The sequence below is a fragment of the Falco cherrug genome, chromosome 2, assembly GCF_023634085.1.
Source record: "Falco cherrug isolate bFalChe1 chromosome 2, bFalChe1.pri, whole genome shotgun sequence".
NCBI classification, from domain to species: domain Eukaryota; kingdom Metazoa; phylum Chordata; class Aves; order Falconiformes; family Falconidae; genus Falco; species Falco cherrug.
Window position 1 is genome coordinate 76,164,368 of NC_073698.1, and position 20,913 is coordinate 76,185,280.

At 45.5% G+C, this 20,913-nt stretch overlaps 1 protein-coding gene across 2 annotated transcripts in view; it reads left to right on the plus strand.

The window, feature by feature from the left end:
- Positions 1-3,057: 3,057 nt before the first annotated feature.
- CLIC6 (chloride intracellular channel 6) overlaps positions 3,058-20,913 on the plus strand; it is a 33,760-nt gene continuing 15,904 nt past the window's right edge. Inside the window, exons 1-2 of one of the 2 annotated variants that reach the window (XM_055703175.1) lie at positions 3,058-4,138; positions 4,181-4,609. In XM_055703175.1, coding sequence (XP_055559150.1) covers positions 3,176-4,138; positions 4,181-4,609 — 1,392 coding nt within the window. In that variant the 5' untranslated portion in view covers positions 3,058-3,175. Of the gene's footprint in view, positions 4,610-20,913 lie in introns of both variants that reach the window. The other variant, XM_055703174.1, reaches the window with a different exon arrangement.

A 20,913-nucleotide genomic window follows, 5' to 3' on the forward strand; every position in this document is an offset into this window, starting at 1 on the left:
AAAGCTGCCTTTGTGAAATCACGATGCTGAAGAGTGACAAGGAGCAATGTTGGGCTGTGGGCAGCTGTCCTCTGAACTGTGCCCTCCCCATCCTTCTTTACCCTGTCCCCTACCTCTCTGACTTCCTACTTGGTCTCTCTTGCTTGTGTGGGAACCTCATGGCTGGAGCACCAGTAACATTAACCCAGTGCCTGCACATGTCGTTCTAGCACTAGGTCTCAACATGAGCAGAATTAGAAAAGTTCCTATACTTGAGGAAAAATTCAGCAAGATCTGTCAAAAACTATTCAATCTTTACCCCATAAATATGGTAACTGTACCAAGCAGTATACGTCAAACTTTTCTCTATCCCACAAAGATAATTAACTTGGCTATGTCAGCTGTTGGCCCTTTTCTGCTCTGCCTTTGTCAGACTTTCATGAGTATTTAAAGAGCTAATCTTTTGTTACACTTAAACATTGCCCAATGTTAATCATCAGGCAGTATTTATCACTGAAATATTTAATATTTTTTTTGCCAGCCTTGAAATCCTCAACTTGTATTGTACTAAGAGCTACAGAGCAGGGAACAGGCATATGAAGAAAAATAAGATACTGATTTTAATGAATAAGCTCTGCAATTAATAAGTACCGGTGAGAGACAATCATCTTGCAGTTCCATCAGATCAGCAGGATGCAAGTCCCATGTCAAACTCACAACCTGAGCAAAACCTGAAACTGATACCTGAAGGAGGTGTACACAGAAAGTGGTGCAAATCCAAGGGACAGTTGAAAAGAAGAAGCACTTAAGCACAGGCAGCTCCAGTGAGCCAGAGGAGGCTGTGCCACATGGGGCTGCAGAGGGAACCCAGCTGTCGGGGCCCATCAGCTACCAGAGCTGAGCACAACTGAGCTCATGGGGACTGGGAGGAGGAGGGGGCTTCCCAAGGGGTACAGCCAAAAGCAGTATTCATATAAACCCAGCCAGCTGACTTCAGTGGCTGTGTCTATGACCTGCAATCGTTCCTCCTGCAAAATTCCCACCACTTTCATGCCATGGATGTTGCTTTGCTCTTTATTCCCACTGTGAAAACCTGAGGTGAGCCTTCTTCCTTCCAGCCAGCGTCCTATCCAGTGCTGGACAGCAGGCAACACGGCAGTGCTTGTGGATGGTCTGTACAGTTGAAGACAGCTCTGTCTCGTATCTGAAAGCTTTGTAAGGTGGGACTTGTATTGCATCTGGGGGATGCGGCCAACCTTCAAGCTAAGGGTTAAGAACCCTTCAGCAAGGGTTACGATGAGGAAACCAATATTATCTATGTAGAAATAGAGATGACTGAGATGTATCATTCTACTGATACCAGAACCGTAAGAAAGAAGTGAAATAATTGCCTTAGGATGAACTGCAAGACCTCCACTGCCAGATGCTGAGCTGCCATTCCTAAATCTTCAAGAAACATCCCTTCTGACCACAGCTGCCCCGTTCTTGTGTCTCACTGGCAACACACCTCCAAACGAGCATAAATTGTATGGAAAATGGCTGTAGGATTATTTATTTGCCTATTTGTTTATTTTTATCAGAGCACGTATTTGACCTGATAAGATGATTTATTCTGCAGTATTTCCCATCTGAGGGAAGATTCTGGCTGCATCTTCTCCCTTCCCATCCATTTCAAAACCCTGTGTTCAGTTTTTCCCCACTCTTTCCACTCTCAAATATAAAAAAGTGTCTTTATATACACACACATAAAACTGTTTAACTGCATGGGTTTTAAATATCATACCTTGCTCCTGTCAGCTAACTTTTCCATCCACTTTTCTGTCTGTACTTAGAAAACTAGAATATTTTCCATTCAAATAGCCTAAGTAATGCTTTCAGATAAATCACTTCTGAGCAGAGTGCAACTAGAGCAGGCTGCAGCTCCTGGAAATTGACTTCTTGTCTACAAGCAAAACTACTGAAGCTTATCCTCACACCAGAACCTGCTGATCGTCTTTTTTTGTGTGCAAAGTGCCTCCACAAGACAGAGAACTTACCAGAAGTGTGAAAAAATGTCTTTCATCTGGAACAGAAGGCCTGCGGGATGAACCAGCAGCTGCCTTACCCAAACTAAAAGTTACCACTTCTTTCACACCAGCTGCCTGCTCTGCGCAGAACATGGTGTTTCTCATCAGGTTTGAATGCAAACTCTCGCAGAGGCATATGGCACTTGGCATGGTCTCATATGAAGGAAAGGTACTTAGAAGTACGCGAATCGAGTTTTGTTACGCAGCATTTGGATCTTCCCTCTTACAACTTCTGCAAGTTGATAAGGTTACATTTTCCTTCTTAATAATGTGACAGCTTGAGAATACGTTTCAGAAACTCTGTGGCTGCTGAGACCAGGCATAGGTTCACCTGTATTTTTAAGAAATCCTGCAAAACTTGTTGGGGCTCTGCCAATTTCAGCCTGTCAGCAGCAGTGGGGGTATTAGTAGTTCCCTTCGTAAACCTGGAATTGGGAAATGGCGCACCTCTCCGTGTTCCAGTGGCCAGCAAACCCTCAGCCCTTGGGTGGCTGTCACCCCCACCTGCCAGCGGCCCCAGGGCTGGTGGGTGCCAGGCTGGTGGCGGGGACAGCAGCAGGGTGCCTGGAGGGGCTGCTAGAAACACTGTGCCTGAGTGAGCAGCGGCAAAGGGGAAAAGCGAGGGCAGAAACGGGGCTCGGGGAGCTTTGGGGTGTGAGGCGAGGCCCGGGCACAGCAGGCGGCAGGTGCCTGCCAGGCGTGCCCGGTCAGCCCCGGGGGGGGAGGCGGCTGGCGCCGTGCGGCAAGCTTTTGGCCAGCGGGCGGGGAGGAGGGGGCCGAGGAGGGGCCTGGCAGCGCTCGGTGCCGCCACGGTCACGCCCTCGCCGCCGCCTCCCGTGCCAGCTGCAGCCAGGACCGGTGTGGGGAGGTTCGCCGAGGCGGAGGGTCTGGGGCGGGGGGCTCGCAGGGCTCACCCCGTGCGGGGGCGGTGCGGAAGGAGGAGCGCGGGCACCTGCGGCTGCCGCCCCCCGCACGGACACACGGACGCGCGTGCGCAGACGCCGCCGTCCCCCCCGTCGGTGCCCGGCGCTGATCCCGGCGGCGGCGGCTGCGCCGGTTCCCGCACGTCCCGGCGGCCCGACGCGCCCGCCCCGCTGCGCTCTTGGGCAGCGGCCTCGGGGGAGGCCGGCATGGCGGAGAGCCCGGGGCGGCCCGGCGCCCCGCCGCCGGAGGGGAGCGACATCCCGCGGGAGGGAGGCGATGAGGAAGCGGCGGCTGGGGGGGAGCCGCAGCCCGGGGCGTCCCCTGAGGGGGCGGCGGAGCCTCCGGACGGGCCCCCCGCCGGCGAGGCGCCGCGGCTGAGCGGGGAGTCGGCGGCTGTGCAGGAGCTGTCCGCTGCGGCGGTGCCCCCCGGGGCCGGCGGCGGGACGGGGGGCGGCGCACCCGAGGGGGCGGCGGAGACCCCGGGCGGGCCCGGAGCGGAGCGGCAGGCACCGGCGGGGGCTGAGCAGCGAGAGCTCCGCGGGGGCAGCCCGGGGGCCGAGTGTCTGCCAGGAGGGCAACTGGTGGCAGCGGCCGCGGGGGTAAACGCAGCCGAGGGCTCCGCAGTGGCGAGGGCAGACCCCGAGGACGTGGCGGTGGCCCCAACGGGGACGGAGCCCAAGGAAGCAGCCCCGGCGGGGACAGACTCCGAGGACGCGGCCGTGGCCCCGACGGGAACGGAGCCGGCGCCGGCGGGGCCAGACCCCGAGGAGGCAGTGAGGGAGGCAGCTCCTACGAAGATAGACAGAGAGGAGGCAGGGACAGACCCCGAAGAGGCAGTGAGGGAGGAAGCCCCGGCGGGGTCAGACCTTGAAGAGGCTGCGGCGGCAGCCCCAGAGGGGGGAGACCCCGAGGAGGCGCTAAGGCAGGCGGTCCCAGAGGGGAGAGACCCCGAGGAGGCTGCGGCGACAGCTCTGTCGGGGAAGGAACCCGAAGAGGCGCTAAGGCAGGCAGCCCCAGAGGGGAGAAACCCCGAAGAGGCTGCGGGGACAGCTCCGTCGGGGAGAGACCCTGAAGAGGCGCAAAGGCAGGCGGGCCCAGAGGAGAGAGACCCCGCGGAGGCTGCGGCGAGAGCCCCGGCGGGGACAATCCCCGAAGATGCAGTGTGGGAGGCAGCCCCGGCGGGGACAGTCCCCGAAGATGCAGTGTGGGAGGCAGCCCCGGCGGGGACAGTCCCCGAGGAGGTGGCGGCCCCGTCGGGGAGCGAAGCGGCTCCCGAGAGCTGCGGGGAAGCAGAGGTGGCGTTGCCGCCCGGAGGGGAGGCCGACGGCGGACGCCGGTCGCCGGACGGTCCCGACGGCGAGGACGGAGCGGAGGCGGTGGAGCGGGGAGACGCTGCCCCGGCGGGGGCAGGAGCGGGGGGCGCGGCCTCGGGGGCAGGGGAAGGCGGCGCGGCGGCGGAGGGGCAGCGCGGCGGGTCCCCGGGCCCCGAGGGCGGCGAGTGGGACGCGGCAGGTCGGAGCCTGAACGGCGTGCGGGGCCGGGCAGAGGACGAGGAGGACGAAACGGGCTCGCCGGCCGCCGTGGAGGAGGAAGAGGAGGACGAGGAGAAGCAGGAACACGACATCTCCCTCTTCGTCAAGGTAGGGTGTGAGCGGCTGCTGGGGAAACCTGGGTTCGCGACCCTCCCTTCCTCCAGGAGCCCCGTGCAGCTCATGTGATGAGTGGCATTTAAATGTGGCAGGCAAAGCTGATTTCGTTATTAATGCCCCAAATAAACTTGCCTCTTGCTCCTCACTCCTTCAGCAGGCAGCAGGCAGGAGGGGACAGGGCTCCCCATGCGCTGGGTGAAGGCCAGCGCTGCCTGTCCCCTCGGCCCTGGGGCTGGTGGTGCTGCTGGACCCCGAGAAGCACACACCTGACCTGCAGGGTGGTCTCCCCCATAGTTTCCCCTCATGGATTCTGTGCTGGGTTACTTGAGGTTTCTCTAGGTTTAAATGGGAAGGGTGTGCAGGGATCTATCTCTGTTTCTGTCGTCTCAGGAGCAATTTCTGCTTGTGTTCTCCTCACCGTGGGCCTGGGGCAGGGGTGGGGATGTACTCGGCGGCATCTGTTTGGAATCGCTAGCTGTGACTTGTTCTTGCTTCATTCTGAAGATTTTAAAATCCCTTGAGAACACCTTATGCCACTATGGTCAACACTTAGATAATTGCCCCAAAATTTGGCAAGGCTGGATTCAAAGAATCAGTAAATTGCCCAGCAGTGTAGCATCCCTTGTACTTGTCCGCTTTGTATATTTTGGGCAGGGAAGAGTTAGGTTACAAAGAAATGGATGAAAAAGAGAAAAATTGTAATGGTCTTAAAACTAGTTTCTGGTATTTTATGGTATAGAGCTTTAGGGCTTTTCTAGCTTGTGCCTGGAATTCCACCAAAATCAGTGGAACTTGGCATGGAAACAGCATCAGTCCACAGAGATGAAATACCAGATGTGAAATTTCTGTGCATATAAACCATCCTAAGGTGTTTTCTTCCCTCTTTGACCTTGCTGGACTAAGTAAGTATGGAGCGCGGTGGGATATTTTTTTCAGACTAGGCCTAAAATTAGGGAACTAAAACAGGGAAGCAGAAGGCATTTGGGACCTTCTCCACTACAGGCAATAACTCCCGTGCACATACTGTATCTCCTGAGCTGACTGAGGCTGCTTCTGTAGCAGCCAGAAATAACCGTGAAAGAAAAAATTATTGGCAACCTTCTGGGTGAGAGGGCTTTGGGCCGAAGCAGTGTTCATACCTTGGTTTATCCCATCTCAGCACACACTCCTTTTTTTCAAGGCTGAGCCTCCTTTGAACTATTGTTATGTAGGAAAGGCTGAGGAATGCGCTGAGGCTTATACATAGCAGTGTTGGACACACTGCATAGTGTCATACTGGAAAGATGAATGATAACGGCTGATGTTGGTGAATGTGCCCCAGTTGCTCCCCTTAGCATGCAAGCTGGGATGTATTCAGTGGTCCAAAAGCAACTCTGTACGTCAGGTTGGTGTATGGCAGCGAGATGGTAAGACTGAAGCCAAAATGTGATTTTGTGTCGAACAGCAGGACCTATAACTTGAGCCTGGCAGAAGTGATACACTGACATTCTGGCTCACAGATCAACAGCCCCTCTTTGCAGAGACACTTTTGTAACTTCTTAAATTCTTGTTTTATGCTCTTATATCCATCAGGGAATGCTGGAGAGTGGCAGAGGCTGAAGTCATAAAGGCTACATGTGCATTATTGCACTTCAGTGCATGCTTTATGGAAGAACAACGTGGCCAGAATTAGAGAGCAGCCTATAACAACAGCATCTGTTGTGACTGTGTAGTCTTCAAATATTAGGATTAAGCATGGGTTTTGAAAATATTTGTGAATTATTAAAGGCAGAAGAAGGAGCATTTTTATGATCAACTTAGCATTAGTAACTGAAGAATGCCTAGAAAATAATACAGCTGCTTTTCTAATGATTTTATTGGAGAAGTTTTACAAGGCTTGAATATTTTACCTCACCTAGAACTAGTTTTTCTTTAGTTGAGATCAGATTAGTGTTATAGTTTGAGATTGGCATGAGTTTCTCCAGTTTAATGGTAGAAAAAAAAATGCCTACTGGAGAGCTCAGCATTTCCATATCCACCAAAATGTGCCAGGGCCGCCGTGCTGGGAAATGAGGAGCACTTCTCTTTCCTCGTGTCAGCAGAGTTCATGTTCATGCTGCTTTTGCTGTTGCCTCAAGACGCACTTGCCATCTTTCTACCCTTCTCTTGGCAAAAAGAAGGAGAATGGAAGTTCTCTGTGGTGGCTTAAAGTAGGTTTTAGGAGCGCATACATAATGCAGTGCTTAAATAGCTGCTGATGTATTTTGATGGGGAAAAAGAGGGAGAGCAGTTTCCAGTGTGGGACAGCATGAACTCTGGCATTTGGGGACTGTTGAATGTTTGTATCAGACCATAGCATGTGGTCCACAGATTTGGTGCTCTTTCCTGAGAAATGACTAAAACTTGAGGGTTAAGGAAGTGAGATGATCCACGCTGAATGCAAACACTTTTTTGCAGCCTGAAACACTTCCCTTCAAATGGATGTTTCTAATGCATGTGACCATGCCTCTTGTGCTCCATTATATCACTACTCTGTACCTGCCTGTTAGCTCTAACGTGCTTTTGAGATGTTGACACTCACCTCTACTTTGCAAGTGCCACTGACCTCTTTCACCCATCTGCTGCATTTCTCAGCAAGCATCTTGTGTGCTTTCTCCCATGCAGCTGGGGACTTCCTTGTAAATATATTATCCATCAGCTCCCTGACCTTCTTCAAACCACTGTTTAAGACTCTGCCCTTCTACAGTGCCACTACAAACTGGGGAGTGATTAGGCTGTTTTAAATACTGATATTGTTGTCTGTCCTGTTCCTAACTTCTTTTTGTGCCTATTTCTGTTCATTTCAGCTGCCTGTTGATTTCTGGCATATTTGTAAGTGGGCAAGGTGGGGATTGTCTACCAGTTTTCTGTGCCTGGATGCACAGTGCTAGAGACAGGAGGGCTGTGCCATGATTTGATAGCACAATACATATACGGAGAAATGTTAAAGTCCCATAGTAGGAGAAAACTCACAAGAATACAGTGATAGTGATTGAATGATCCTCACAGTTTCCATGCTAAAGGTGCTTGGTAGTCTTTCAGTAATAATGTTTCAAGAATAACAAACAGGAGGATCATCATCAGAAAGAAACTTTTCAGATATAGCTTGTTTTTAGAGGGTTTGTTAGTTTTGGTTTTGGGGTTTTTTTTTCTCTCTTCTGCTTCCTGCTGCTTTGCATTGGTTCATTTATTTCTGCATATATGTATTTGAATGTTGCAAATACCCTGTCGCCTTGTGCCTCCCACTGTGAGGTGGGTGGCAAAGTTCCTGGTAGCTCCACAAGCACGAATACCAGCAGTTGTTCTTCTAAGCTGATTTGGGTTGCTATGCCAAAGTGCTATGTGGTTTGAACTCAAAGACACCCAGGATCCAATGTTGAGACCTCATGCTATCTGAGATACTCTAGCACTTAGCAGGGTAAGCAGCATCTGTAGGAGATAATGTCCTTCTGGATCAGCAGCTCGATATCAGATGGACTACACTAAGACGGTTGTTTGAGCAACTGAACTTAATGAAGCTGAACTACGTAAGACTCCTTGGCTATAAAAGCGAGACCATATCAGAATTGCTTTGAGGGTTTCACTAGGTAGTTGCTTGATTTCCATTTTCCCATGAAACAACATCTGTCATATATTTCCTTTAGATAGTAATACTTGATATTTTTGGTGTTTCAAAGTCAGATGTTTGCAAAGGTCATCCAGATATGCTTTCCAGTTGGTCTTTGGTAATTCACTTAAGCATATCTGGCACCTTGGGTAGGACACTGTGTGGATGTTGAAGTTTGGTAGCTGGTTTTCTAAGGTCAGTGGTATATGTGTGCTTTTTTTCCCTCCCTCTTCTGTAGCAAAAGCCCTTTATTTGTCAGAGAATTTCTGTAAATGTCATAGATTTATCCTACCATTTGAATATAGTGGTACTTTCACTAAACTTCTTTGGTTAATGTTAAGCAATTCAAACATTTATGTAGGACTCAAGAGTTCATTTCTAAATTCAAAATAAAACCTCCAAGGTTACATACCAATGAATGTAAAATTTTCTTACAGATAGGAAACTTAAACACCAGAATTGCAACTGCAGATTTCATCATTCTAAAGATTTCTAGGGACAGTGATTTATCTGTAAGTGCTGAACACAGCCAACACAAGGCCTTCTCTGAAATCGCTCATCTTGCAAAACATTTCTTGCTTAGTTTCTGGGTTAAATGGTATATAGTAAAAGCTGACCATGAGCTTAAGATAATAGATTTTATCCAATGAAAAGTAATGGGCTTTGTTCAGTTTTGTGACATTCTTGGTTTCTAAATCAAAGTAATTTATCTTCATTCAGAGAGCTATTTTATCCCTACCAGAGACCAAGGTTACTTTACTGAAACAGAATTTCCTTGCAGCGTTCCTGAGATGTGTTTGACTGACTTGACGTACTTAGAGCTGTGCTGAATTATCAAAGTGCCAATAAATGAGAAAAAAAAAAAGCCTCGCTGTGAGTAGAGACATAGGAACAACAAGTGTTTGCAGCTGTGCCTCCAAACACCGCAGTTAGTGTATCCAACTTAAATGGTAATGGGTGCTTCATACTAGAGCACAGAAAAGAATCTTCTTTTCCATTATGTGATGGGCCTGTGGTTTATATATAACTTTAATTTGAAGTATAAACTGAACTTCTGGGCTTTGAATGTTGTTGGTAAGAAGCCCATGGGCAGCAGGAGCTCAGATCCCTGGAAAAAACCTCCTAGACTGTATGCCCGTTCAGTGGTCTCTGTGCTGTACCTGATGCCTGATGAAAACATTTACAGTATAATCACTGAGTAGGTATTTCTGCTTAAGATCTTGATTTTTGCTCATCGGTGCAATCAGTCTGTAAATCAGTTAGATGGGTATAGTTTGTAAGTAGAATAGCTGACATCCTGTATCAAAATGCAAGTAGGTGTTTACTGTCATTTTTTAGTGTAGACTCACTGTAGGAGCCCAGTATTTATATGATGTCAGGAAAGTGAAAGTAAAGATTTTTATGTGTGGAGTTACACTACTGGCGTATTTGTGGATTAAAAGAGGTTGAGGAGAGGTTTAGTTACTGGATATTTATCCAGACAAAGGGAACTACCCAGAGCTTGGCAAAGGTGAGCACACTGGATTTGCGTGATGCTACAGAGGGACAAATTGTCATGAAATGGGCAAGCGAGCATTTGGTATGGTTTGGGCAATGGTAGAAGACAGCTTTTCTTTCCCCCTGTCTTAACCAGTGCTGCTGCATTTTGCTTTCTGTCAAAACCATGCCTTATTTCCCCTCAGAAACACGTCTGCTCCTTTCTCCTCGCTGTCTGAACTCTACTTCATGTACCTTCTTCAGAAAGTAGGACTTTTTCTCAGGTGCCTCACTGCTGCCATTAAAATCCCATCATGTTTTTAATACGTTGTTTCCCTCCACCGTCCTTTCGGGTATTTTGTTTTACAGTTGGCTATGAGACCAATTGGCTTTTATAATTGAGTCGTCATGAAAGTTACCCCAGAACAGGGGAAAACTCATTCAGGAGAAAGCCCCTCCCCTGGAGTAGAGCATGGGCACTGCGTAGACTGGTTCTGCTGAAACCAGAATCAAACTGGAGCTGGTCAGGACTGAGCTTTGTGGGGCTGCCCAGCAAAACCAGCATAGCCCCGCTTTTCTGGCTGCTGGTTAATTAGCTGTTTGTATGGTGATGATTTTGACTCTTTGACTACATTCAGCTGTACAAAAAGTAGTGAATCAGCAGAGGTGTGTTTGTTCAAAGACATTTTGGGGTTCTGTTTCCAAGAGCATTGTACAAAGCAGGAAGCTGGCTCCTTTCCCATGGGTATTTGCCCTTTCTCAGCTACTTTTTTTCATCTGGAATATGGTAATTTCAGGTTCCCTAATGCAGCTTAAGAGGAACTAGCATTACAAATTCTTTTCATAACTCTTCAGGTTATTGTGCATGTTGGGTGCACCTGCAGCAGTTTTTCTGGAGGCTGAGTACTCTTCCAGCAGTCTTCAATAAAACTGTCCTTGGGAGACTTTAGTTTGAAAGGCAATGATGCCAATCTTTTTCCTGAAAGAGCTATGCAAATTTTTTGAATGTGCAATCCTATTCATTTTTACTTCTCACTTTTTTTACTCTTTACTTTACTGGCTTTCCTTTCTGGCCATTCAGGTTGTCACCTTTTTAGAGCTTAGACTGCTAAAAAACCCACAAGGATCCTTTGAGCTGCTGATTAAAGAATAGCTTTGAAAACAACACCAGAATTAGTTTTGCTGCTTTGCTCCTGGAGAGGTGCTTGACAGAGCAGTAGTGTACTCTTTTTATGCCAGTGTTGGTTCTGACAACTGACAGGCCAAGTCTTGTTCCAGAAAGATGCAAACCAATAGTAATCAGCAATATAGAGTTGCCCTTTTTTTAATATAATCTAGTCATAATTCTTGAAGTAACCTTTTTGTCCATACTTTGGAAGTCTTAAAACTGCATGTGCACATAGTATTGTACGAGCCTTAAGCATCTATCTATTCTCAGTGTGGCTGCAGATCTCTGCAGTTTGCAGGCTAGTTTTAGGCAAAAAAAGTGTTGAAGTAAAGTAAATGCCTTCAAAGGTACATTCCTAGACCTTTTCCTATTTTTTATTTCTTCTCAGCTCACTGCTTCAGTAAAGCACCTCACCATGTGTTTTACTTTAAGCACAGGCTTAAACTCACGTGCTATTTAAGCCCTTCGCTAAACAGGGGACACTTTCCTGCTTCAGTCCCAGGACACAGCTTGGATTTCCTGCTGGCTGAAATGAGCAGGAACTTCTGATGAGATCAGCCTGCTGCCCAAATTCAGCCGTACTGCCTCTGCCCCTTGAGTTTTGTCTTCATTAAAAAGCTGATCTTACCTGTGATCATCGCAGGCCAGGGTAAAGGATGGAAGTTTTCCTTGTCTGCTTTCTGCCTTCGGTCCCTGCTTGTCTGAAGTGAACCTTCGTTTCATAAGTCCTGTTGGGAGAGATGCAGCCTTCTTCAGAAATGTTGATAATTGCTGCATGAAGTGATTATCATGCAGCTGTGCTGGGAATTTGCGTGCTGTCTGTTTCATTTGGGGCTTGATTCATGTTTGTATACAGATGAATAACAAACCAGTCTATAGGACTCACAGCGTTCACAGATACAAAACATTGGAGTGTGGCGAATGATTTTCTGGATGAGAGAAGGAAAGGGATTTGGCCAATTAGTTGAAAAGCATAACTATATTAAAATTACATTATTAATAAATTCAGATGAAATTTTGCAAATGGTCTTCATTAAATAAAACTTAAGAGCTTTTTTTGAGGAAATATCACCTGTCAGTGTTAGGTCTAGATTCATTCACAAATATTTTTTTAGGCACGGTTGCCAAAATGGAGGAGGCAGTAGCAGTTGTATTGTTAGCCCTGTACTTAGGGCAGTGGTGTGGGATGCAAGCAATTGAGGTTGAGATGTTACCTGGACCATAAGCGGAGGATTAGTGTGCATCTCTCTCCCAAGCCAGTTGCTCAGACGCAGAGTTACAGAATTATTCCTGCTCTCTCTTTGACACTATTGACATATAATAATTACTTGCAAAGTGAGACAACATCAGAAAGATAAAATCCAAGGAGCCAGGAATATCCGGCAACCTTATGGTTAGGCAAGGTATTTGCTGTTATTTCCTATTGTAGCAGTATGTAGATTTTAAATGGTATTCAGTGGCCTCTGGTTCCCATGGATTTTGGGATCACTTGTGGAGTAAGTGTGCTTTGAGAAACCAAAATGTTGTAGGTATTAAAAAGATGAAAAGGTGATGTGTCCCCTTCCCAGCATGGGTATAACAAATTATGCCCAGTCCTCATGAGAATCTGAGTTTTGGTTTTAATAACACCCCTAAGAGTAAACCATTTTTTTGTTGATTAAAAAAAGTCTTAATTGTATTTATTAGATAGCTTTACTATTGAACCAACTTTTTCTTCCATGTCTTCTTCCATTTGAAATCAGTTCTCTCCAGCACTTTGCTGCCCTGTTCACGGGAAGAGGATTAGGCAATTTTGTGATCACTCCGCTTACACAAACAATTCTGTCTTTTGAGGCTCTTTACTTTGACAGGTACCAGCCAGGGTTAGCCATCCCAGAGACTCTGCATTTCAGCCTTTCTTATAGTTTCGTATAGATCCATGCAAAATTATATTTATGGCTCTTTTGTAGAAATTTGTTTAAATATTGTGAAGCAGAAGTGATAATGGAAATTATTATTATGACTGCATTTTTTAGGGTGCATATCTGTGGTGAAGTCACTTTGAATTGGTGGTATCTGTATACTTTTTAGCAAGAGACAGAGCCCTCTTCTTCAGAGGTAGTAAAGGGAGTAAGGTGAAATATAATGAAATATTATACATATCTTATGGAAAGGGAAGTGAAGCATAGAGACTTACTCCTGTGCTGCTGCTGACTGTACTCTCTTGTGTCTCCCCAAAAAACACCTACTGCTTTAAAAGTAAGAAATTGCATGTTCCTCGGACTTTGCCCAAAGAACATAAGTAAATGCCATGTGAAGGTTACTGATTATTTTCTCACTCAGATAATAAAATGTCACGCTGTGATAAGGACTTGTATGCATTTCCATTTGCAATGTCTGATTATTTACTGATAAAAGCCTGAAAAAGTTGAGTGACTCCATTCCAGTTGCTTTCAATAACACCCGCCTTGTCAGCACTAAAAGAAAGTGTTTTAATTCCTTCGTAAAAATATTTAGCTTCTCAAAACAAACGGTGGCAGCTTGCACAGCCTGCCACCAACACTGCCGTTGGGGGTCCTCCCTGCGAAGAGCCTGGGGCTGGCGCACTGGCCGGCTGAGGGACGTGCCATGGGCAGGGAGATGGTTATTGTGAAGCCTTGCAGACTGGTGGAGGTGCAAAGGTGGTATTTCCCATCTTGTTTTTTTCTGCTTCATATGCTGAAATTTTAGCACATACATGCATATCCAAATAAACTAGAAATGTAATTGTTACAGAACAAAGTAAACTATAGTAGGACTGGAGTCACAGATGCATGCCCATCACAAATGCATGCCCTTTCCCAGGTTATTCAAATGGGGTAGTTACAGAGAAGTTAAACATTTACTCAAATTTCAGAAAAATTCTCATTTGTGTCTTGGAGAATCATTGAGATTTACCTGGCAGTCACTTTTGAAATTATTTTTGAAAACTATTACAGAACCTGAGTGTTTTGTAAAAAAAATCAAATTTCTTTCCATAATGGTGGCAGATGAAACTTGGAATAGGATCCAGATGTACCCTAAAGACTTAAAAATTTTGGGGTCCATACTGCCTGCAAAAACGAACACACTACCAACCCCTCAGCAAAACCATCAGCCTCCTTTTTGCCCGGAGCACCCCTAGGAGCTGGGGGCTCCCCAGGGGGATGAGACAACAGGGACAGTCCTTGTTTTGACAAATATCAATGTTATAGCTGATTGGTTTGCAGTATGATTTGTGTGGTATAGCTTTATTTAAAAATTGTATTTTAATTAGCAATACTATGTTTCTCATAGTTTCCCAAAGCCTGTAAATGGAAGTGAGGTGGTAGGGAGGGCAGGATGAAGAACAGCCTTGAATTTGAATTTGCCTTGGGAAGGGAATGAATAGACTTCAGCCCCCTCTCCGTCAATCTGACGGTTTTTTGCTGGTACTTGTGTCCAGTTTTTAACTGCTCTCTCAGGCCACATCTTTGCCAGTTGCCACTGGAGCTGACAGGGTTTTTATGCGCTATTTTACCTAATAATTTGAATTATTTTCCATATGGACCAAAATATCACATACTGTTGGAGGGCGAAAAAACACACACTCATAATCTTTCACTTTCACCTCTTGATTTAAATATCAGCATTTAGAATATCATTGGCAAATTATTTTCTTAAGCCTTCAGTGACCTACTCCCTGAAGCTGCATAAAATACCTTATCTATTGGGTATTTCTTATTTATTTACTTATTCAGTTACAGCACAAATCAGGTATTTTATATATGCATGTAGGTTTTGTATTTAAGTTAAAACAGCACGGCTGTGTGTTGCAAGTTAAGTATCATATGGTGAAGTGTAAAACAGGATGTGTCATTGAAATACCAGTTAATCTGTTTTTCCCAGGCCTATAATGTGTTCGAGAATATAATGCTCTTTTGTTGAAGTAATTCCCTGTAAGAATTTAAAAAGGATATAAGATTTTTGTCTCCACGTAGAATGTTCAGCTGGCATCTTGCCATGTTATTAAATACGGATTAGAAATAGCATTGAGGTATTTAAACATAATTCTTGTAACAGGATAAATAGCTAATAGCATTTGCTTTGCTGCTTGTGCACTTGTGACCTGGTAATGTTCCCATTAACACAAACACAGACAGCACGAACTCTGGAGGCAGAATTCACAGCAGAAGGAAATTTGGTTTTTGAATTAGTTGGTGTAAGATTAAAGCCAGTGATCTGTAACTGGGCAGCATTTTCCAGCCTCTGTTTTCACCTGTGTTCAGTTAAAAGGCTCTTGGTTTTCTCAGACTTCTGGCAAGTTTTTGAAAATAATCTTGAATCTTAAAATTAAAGAATGGATAAGGATTAGAGCTGTGTATTTTTATTAATTAGCCGGCATATTTCTGCCGTGTTTAACTAGATGATGGCATTCCCTCTCCTCACTTCAGGGGGAGCGGAGCAGGGGCACCTCTGCAGCCATTCCCCTTCGCCTTTGCTTGAAACCTCTTCTGAATAAACCACTTTATTTATTTTTTACAAGCAATGGAGATTTTGTCACATCTCCCATTAAAATAAAATGGTTTTAGTTTTGGAGGAATGGCCCTGAGTACTTACATTGCTTTGAAAAGTCTCATTCACTGTGTGTAATACACGTATAATTCATTATCATTGTGTACTAAAAAAGTAAACAAAAAGTGGCTGACAGTAATGCTATTTTGAGTGAGATGCAAAACAAGTATAATTCATGCAATATAACAATACCTTGTGTATGAGAATGATATTCCTAAATTGAGCAAAATTAATTTAAACCCTGCTAAATTGTAGCTAAAGTTTTTTTGCTAGACACAAGTTAATTTTCCTATTCATGTTTACATTTAATTTTCCTTGCCTTGCCTCTGTTCTCCTTACCATGCACAGTTCTTGGAAGCTTGCTTGTCACTGTCATCTAGAGTAAGCGCTGTAAAATAAGAGAGATATAAATAATAATGCATTGATAATTATGATGGGATAAAGTACTATTTGTTGACATAATCTTCCAAGCTGTTTAAGGAAAAAGGTGACGTGCCACAAAGGGTTACTATATTCATGTATTGTTGCTGGTGGCTAGGCATCTAAAAATACAGCAGAAAGGACATTTACTTTGCCTTAAAGTGTTTAGGATGTACGAAGAAAAGGCTGTGCATGATTGCCACACTTCAACCTGGAGATGGAAACCTGGGAAAATGCTGAATTTTGCCCAGCTGTCTACCAGGGCTTGCTGCCCCCCATCCCTTGGTGCCTGGCTGCAGGAGATGGGGCACGGGAAGCACCGCAGGCTACTTCCCAGGTGGGCATCGCTGCGGCTGGAGTGTGAGACAAAGATCTCCCCTTGCAGCTGAAGCAGCCCCAGGGAAACCTCTTTCTGATGCCCCCCAAATGCTGGTGTTGCCACAGGTGCATACAATTTCCCTTTCCCTCTCCCTGCAGTGCTGTGTGAGAGGATCTGCTTGTGTAAGGAGCCTCCTTCAGACAGCTCAGCTTGGGATAGCCAGGCCTTGTTACTCAAAGTATTGATTGATTATTTAAGCAAATTATTGGTGAGCTCGCGAAGCAGTGCATTCCTGGTCGCTGATTGCTTTTGCATTATTACCACATACTTATTATGCTGTGGATGGCAGGCAGCTAGATGCAGGCATCCTCTAGGTTTAATTAGTTGCCATCCCATCATGAGGAGCTACCAGTGGTTTTGCTCTGAAGCCAGGCTCAGCATGGTCCCAGGTTATGCTAAATACTGTAGCTTTATTTGAAGACCTGGTATAAATAGCTGTAAGATATCTGAGAAAATAAACCTGTAATTTTCACTTTTCCTTTGTGATTTCATTTGATTTTAGGGTATTTTTTTAAAAAGCACCTACTGACTGCCTTTAACTGCCCAGTAGAGAGCCACAGCTGTAGTTGAAAATACCTGTGACAATGTGAAGGACCTGACCCAAGGCCAGCAACAGCAGTGTGTGTAACATCGCAGAGCTGGTTTACTCTTACAAGACTGCATACACATAGAAGTGTAATCTTTAATCTCTTTAATGTATATAGGAGTGAATATAAGTAAAACCACAGCCACTGTGTGTTACAAGACATCACACACTAATTTTCACCTGCGCTCTCTTGTGTTTTGTTCGCTTTACAGAATTATCATTTAATGGTTCATTTATTTATAATCTTTGCCAGAACTGGAAGGGCAGGGTGCAGGCAGACCCACTGCTTGGTAGAAGTACTGGGCAGACTGTGATACTGAAATCAAAAGTAAGTGGGTATTTCATCTAAGTAACAGGAGTGAGCTTGGGCCTTTTGTTTTTCATTATTTATAAAGTAACTGAACAAAGGTAAAAAGTTTATTACCACAAAGTTGCTTCTTAATGAAGGAAAACTTCTTCCTATGCATCAAAAGCATTTAATTACTTACTAAGTAATTAATTTCAGCAATAATTACTTACCCAGCAGACCATGAGTAAGTAAATAATACGGTGAAAGTTAGAATAAAGGAGGCTTTCTCTCCTCTGAAATGGCTGCTGGCATGTAGGGGAGGGAGAGACCTGAAACCGGAGGAAATTACAGCTTCAGACTACTTTTCCTTTCTGTCATCTAGAGAGGATTAGAATTTCCAGATGTATATAACCCCTTTAAGCTGTGGCCACTGCTCACTACATAAAAACAGGGTCAAGGGAAATATCCCATAAAGAAACTCCAACACACTATTAATCCCTCAACATGAACTGAGGACTAAGAGCATTCAAAGAACCATTTCTAGCGAAGATCCTTACTGAGTATATGAATTATATGTGAATGAAATGAAACAAAGTAATCATAGTAAGTTAATGCAAAGACTGCATGAAAGAAAGTATAGTATCATTTCAGAAACCTAACAGAATGAGAAAAGCCTTAATAATGAAATTGTTAGAAGATGTTATGAAATGCTAATAGGTGGCCGGGTCAGGAGACCTAAATCTTGCCCAAGCTTCAGATATTAAAATGTGAGGTAGCAAGGGCTTCATTATTTCTGCAGGTAGGAGCTCAGCCTGAACCCACATTCAGTGCTAGAAGAGCCCTAAATTGTCATCCTGTTCGCAGGTAGACTCAACCTTTAGCCTACTTTTTATAATCCGTGGTCACACAAAAACCAGTTTAATGGTGTTCTGTGGTCAGTTGAAACTGTGCAGGTGAGAAGTTAATTCCTTTCACTGCCTTGCACCTACACTCATTTCCCTTAATTCTCCTTCCCTTGGCATCTCTTTTTGGCCTAACTTTGGCCTAGCTAAAAGCAGCTTTTTATAAAAAGACTTCCAAAAATCCTTTGGCGTTCCCACATCCCCGCTAATGGCCTACATATATGTTTTCTGTGGGTTGTTTAGGTTAGGAGCAGTCTTCTCATTCTGTATGTGTACACTACTTACTTTTTAGTGCCTAGATGCTACTAGAAAGGTCTACATTTCCCTGTCTCTGTGAGGAAAAAAAGAGAGCTGGGCTAAGAAATCCTCCTGCCTGAGGATCCTAGGCACGCCTTTTCCATACATCTATATTTGCATCGATACGGCAGCTGCTCTGTGCCCTGGAGCTCGACACCCTAAGATATCGTCTGTGTAGCCAGTTTTGTGGATGGATGGGTGTTAACATCTGATGGGTACCAACAACTGCTGGGGGGTTTCAGCAGTTGGTCTGGCTTTTAGTCAAGAGGATTGACTCTGCATGCTGTGCCCCAGCAGCAGCCACCCCCAAGCACCAGAGCAGCCTCCTGGTGTCTGGCCCAGGCAATTAGCAACTTAGACCTGTCTGAAAGTTACCACTCCTCATCACCAATCTTTTGGTGGCTTGTAATCTTCCAAGTATCCTCATCTTTGAATCAACATCTCACCCTTTGATGGTATTGCTTTTACAGGTAGGAGACTTTTGCCCTGTCCATTGCTGCCGTTGTTCTGCTAGATGGCATTCTGGTACCATTACGCCTGTACCTTCTTTTGATTATCCGCTATCAGGCCAGGTGGTGGCGGAGATACCTCCTGTACTGGGTTAGGCCTGAGCTGCTTGGATGTCCTCACTGTCCGAGAGGATGCTGCTGCTGCTGTAGCCATCCTGGGTTGCATTTGGATCCTGTAGCTGCCTCAAGACTTGTGTCCCATTGCAGCTCAGCCTCTGTTGCCTTTTGCCAGTGCTGTGTGAGGCTGCTGGGCTGAGGAGAGTGCTTTTTCAGTTGCCATCCCCAGGATCCATGCGTTGCTCCTTGTATTCTATAAGTTGGGCAGTTGTACCTGACCAGTGGATGAATGCTGGCCCATAGTAGCATGTGTCCATCCCTAGTTTTAAGTATCCATCAAACATAAAGTGTCAGCAGTTAGATTTGCAGTGAATTGCTCAAGCCACTTTAAATAAAATGCCATTTTCTGCTAACTGCTCTCCTGTTCTTCCTCAAAAGAGGATAACCACTGCCACCATTTACTTTTTGCTGTCTGGCTAATCTTAACATATGGACTCTCTTCATTGCCAGCAGCATCCTACCCTTTCTGGTGTCTGGCTGGAGCTTGCTGTCAGAGATACCATATACATAATCTATTGCCTTTTCCAAGGGATCATTCAATTATTTTAGTGTAAACTCTGTTTGGGATAGCTGCTGCTGTTTACCGAGCAGTACCTTTCCCTTCCATTGTTGCCCCAGATTTTGCTACACACATTGTCTGAAAAGGATCAAATCTCATCTTGAAACATTTTTTTTTTCCTTTTGTGCTGTCACATATGCACGTATGTATTGCTACATCTGCTAATCCTGCTGGAAACATGGTTCAAAACCTTGTGGTGTGGTGGTCAGTAGGAACCCCTCCAGCTGTCATCTAGAAATATTCACGGCCAGTTTGCACCCATTTGTTTTTGTTTCAGCATCACCCCCAACTATCAGGGGAAAAATTTTATTTGCACTGAATCTTTGCTCAGTCTTTGCTTTCCAAATTTAAATAAGAATAGATTTTCCTGCCCTCTGTTGTAAAATATGTTCCTCATTTTCATTGTCATGTTAATAGCACTTGACTGAGTTTGATTTCATCTTTCATGAAGGCGGAGGATCAGATTTTTGCAGAGAACTCTTCAGGACCATGTACAGTGTCTTGTGCTGTGGCTTGAACACAGCCCTGCCTCCATGGAAGTGCCGGCTTTGTTGTAACCTAAAACATCACCTTTTCCCTACAACTCCCTCAGGCAGTTGGGTCAGACACGCTGGGAATAATGCACTCCAGTCTGGTTTTTTTCTGCAGTTATCTCTAGCTGGTAAGTAGTCTCCAAGGGTGGGATTCAGCTCCCCTAAATTAGATGCCTCAACTCTACAGGGCTGTTTAGTGCTGTACTGGGAGAAAGCAGGGCTACCAGAGAGCATGTCATCCCAAGTGAGTGGGTGAGTGAGACTAGCAAGATCGTGGATCCTCAAGGAGTATGTCTCTCTCTCCGTGTATACATATATCTGTCTCTATTAACCAGAGACATGTTTTTTCTGGCTGACTCTATGCAAGGTGGCTTCCAGCTTCTGTGTGAAACGTAACAGTTTGTATCCATTTTTACCACTCTTCCATTGTCCCAGAACTCAGGGTTATCAGTTTGTGGGGTATTCAATCTGTTCCAAAAAGCCCTGGTGGTGCTGCCACTGTTCCTGCCTCCTGGGTTGCAGGCTCAATTTGCAGGTCTGGTTGTTATCATTAGATAATTCTCCAGCATCTTTGACTGAAACTTGTCCTTGTGTTTTACTGAAATGCCAGACAGGACCTCCAAGGCTCCCTCCTGGGCCAGTGTGCATTTTTATTTTTTTAGAGGGGGAGTAAAATAACAGGAAAGCCAGCATACCAAATCACTTCCAGCTGCCCTGGTGCTCTAGAAGACGTGCTTTTTGGTACATCACATTCTGCTCTGTTCAGAGCTGCCTCTCCCTGTAGCACATGGCATCCATTGGCGTGGATGGAGAGGGCTTCATGTTTCTGTAACAAAACCAGGCTCTTCCCTCTGGGGTAGTAGCACACCACAGTTAAACCAAGG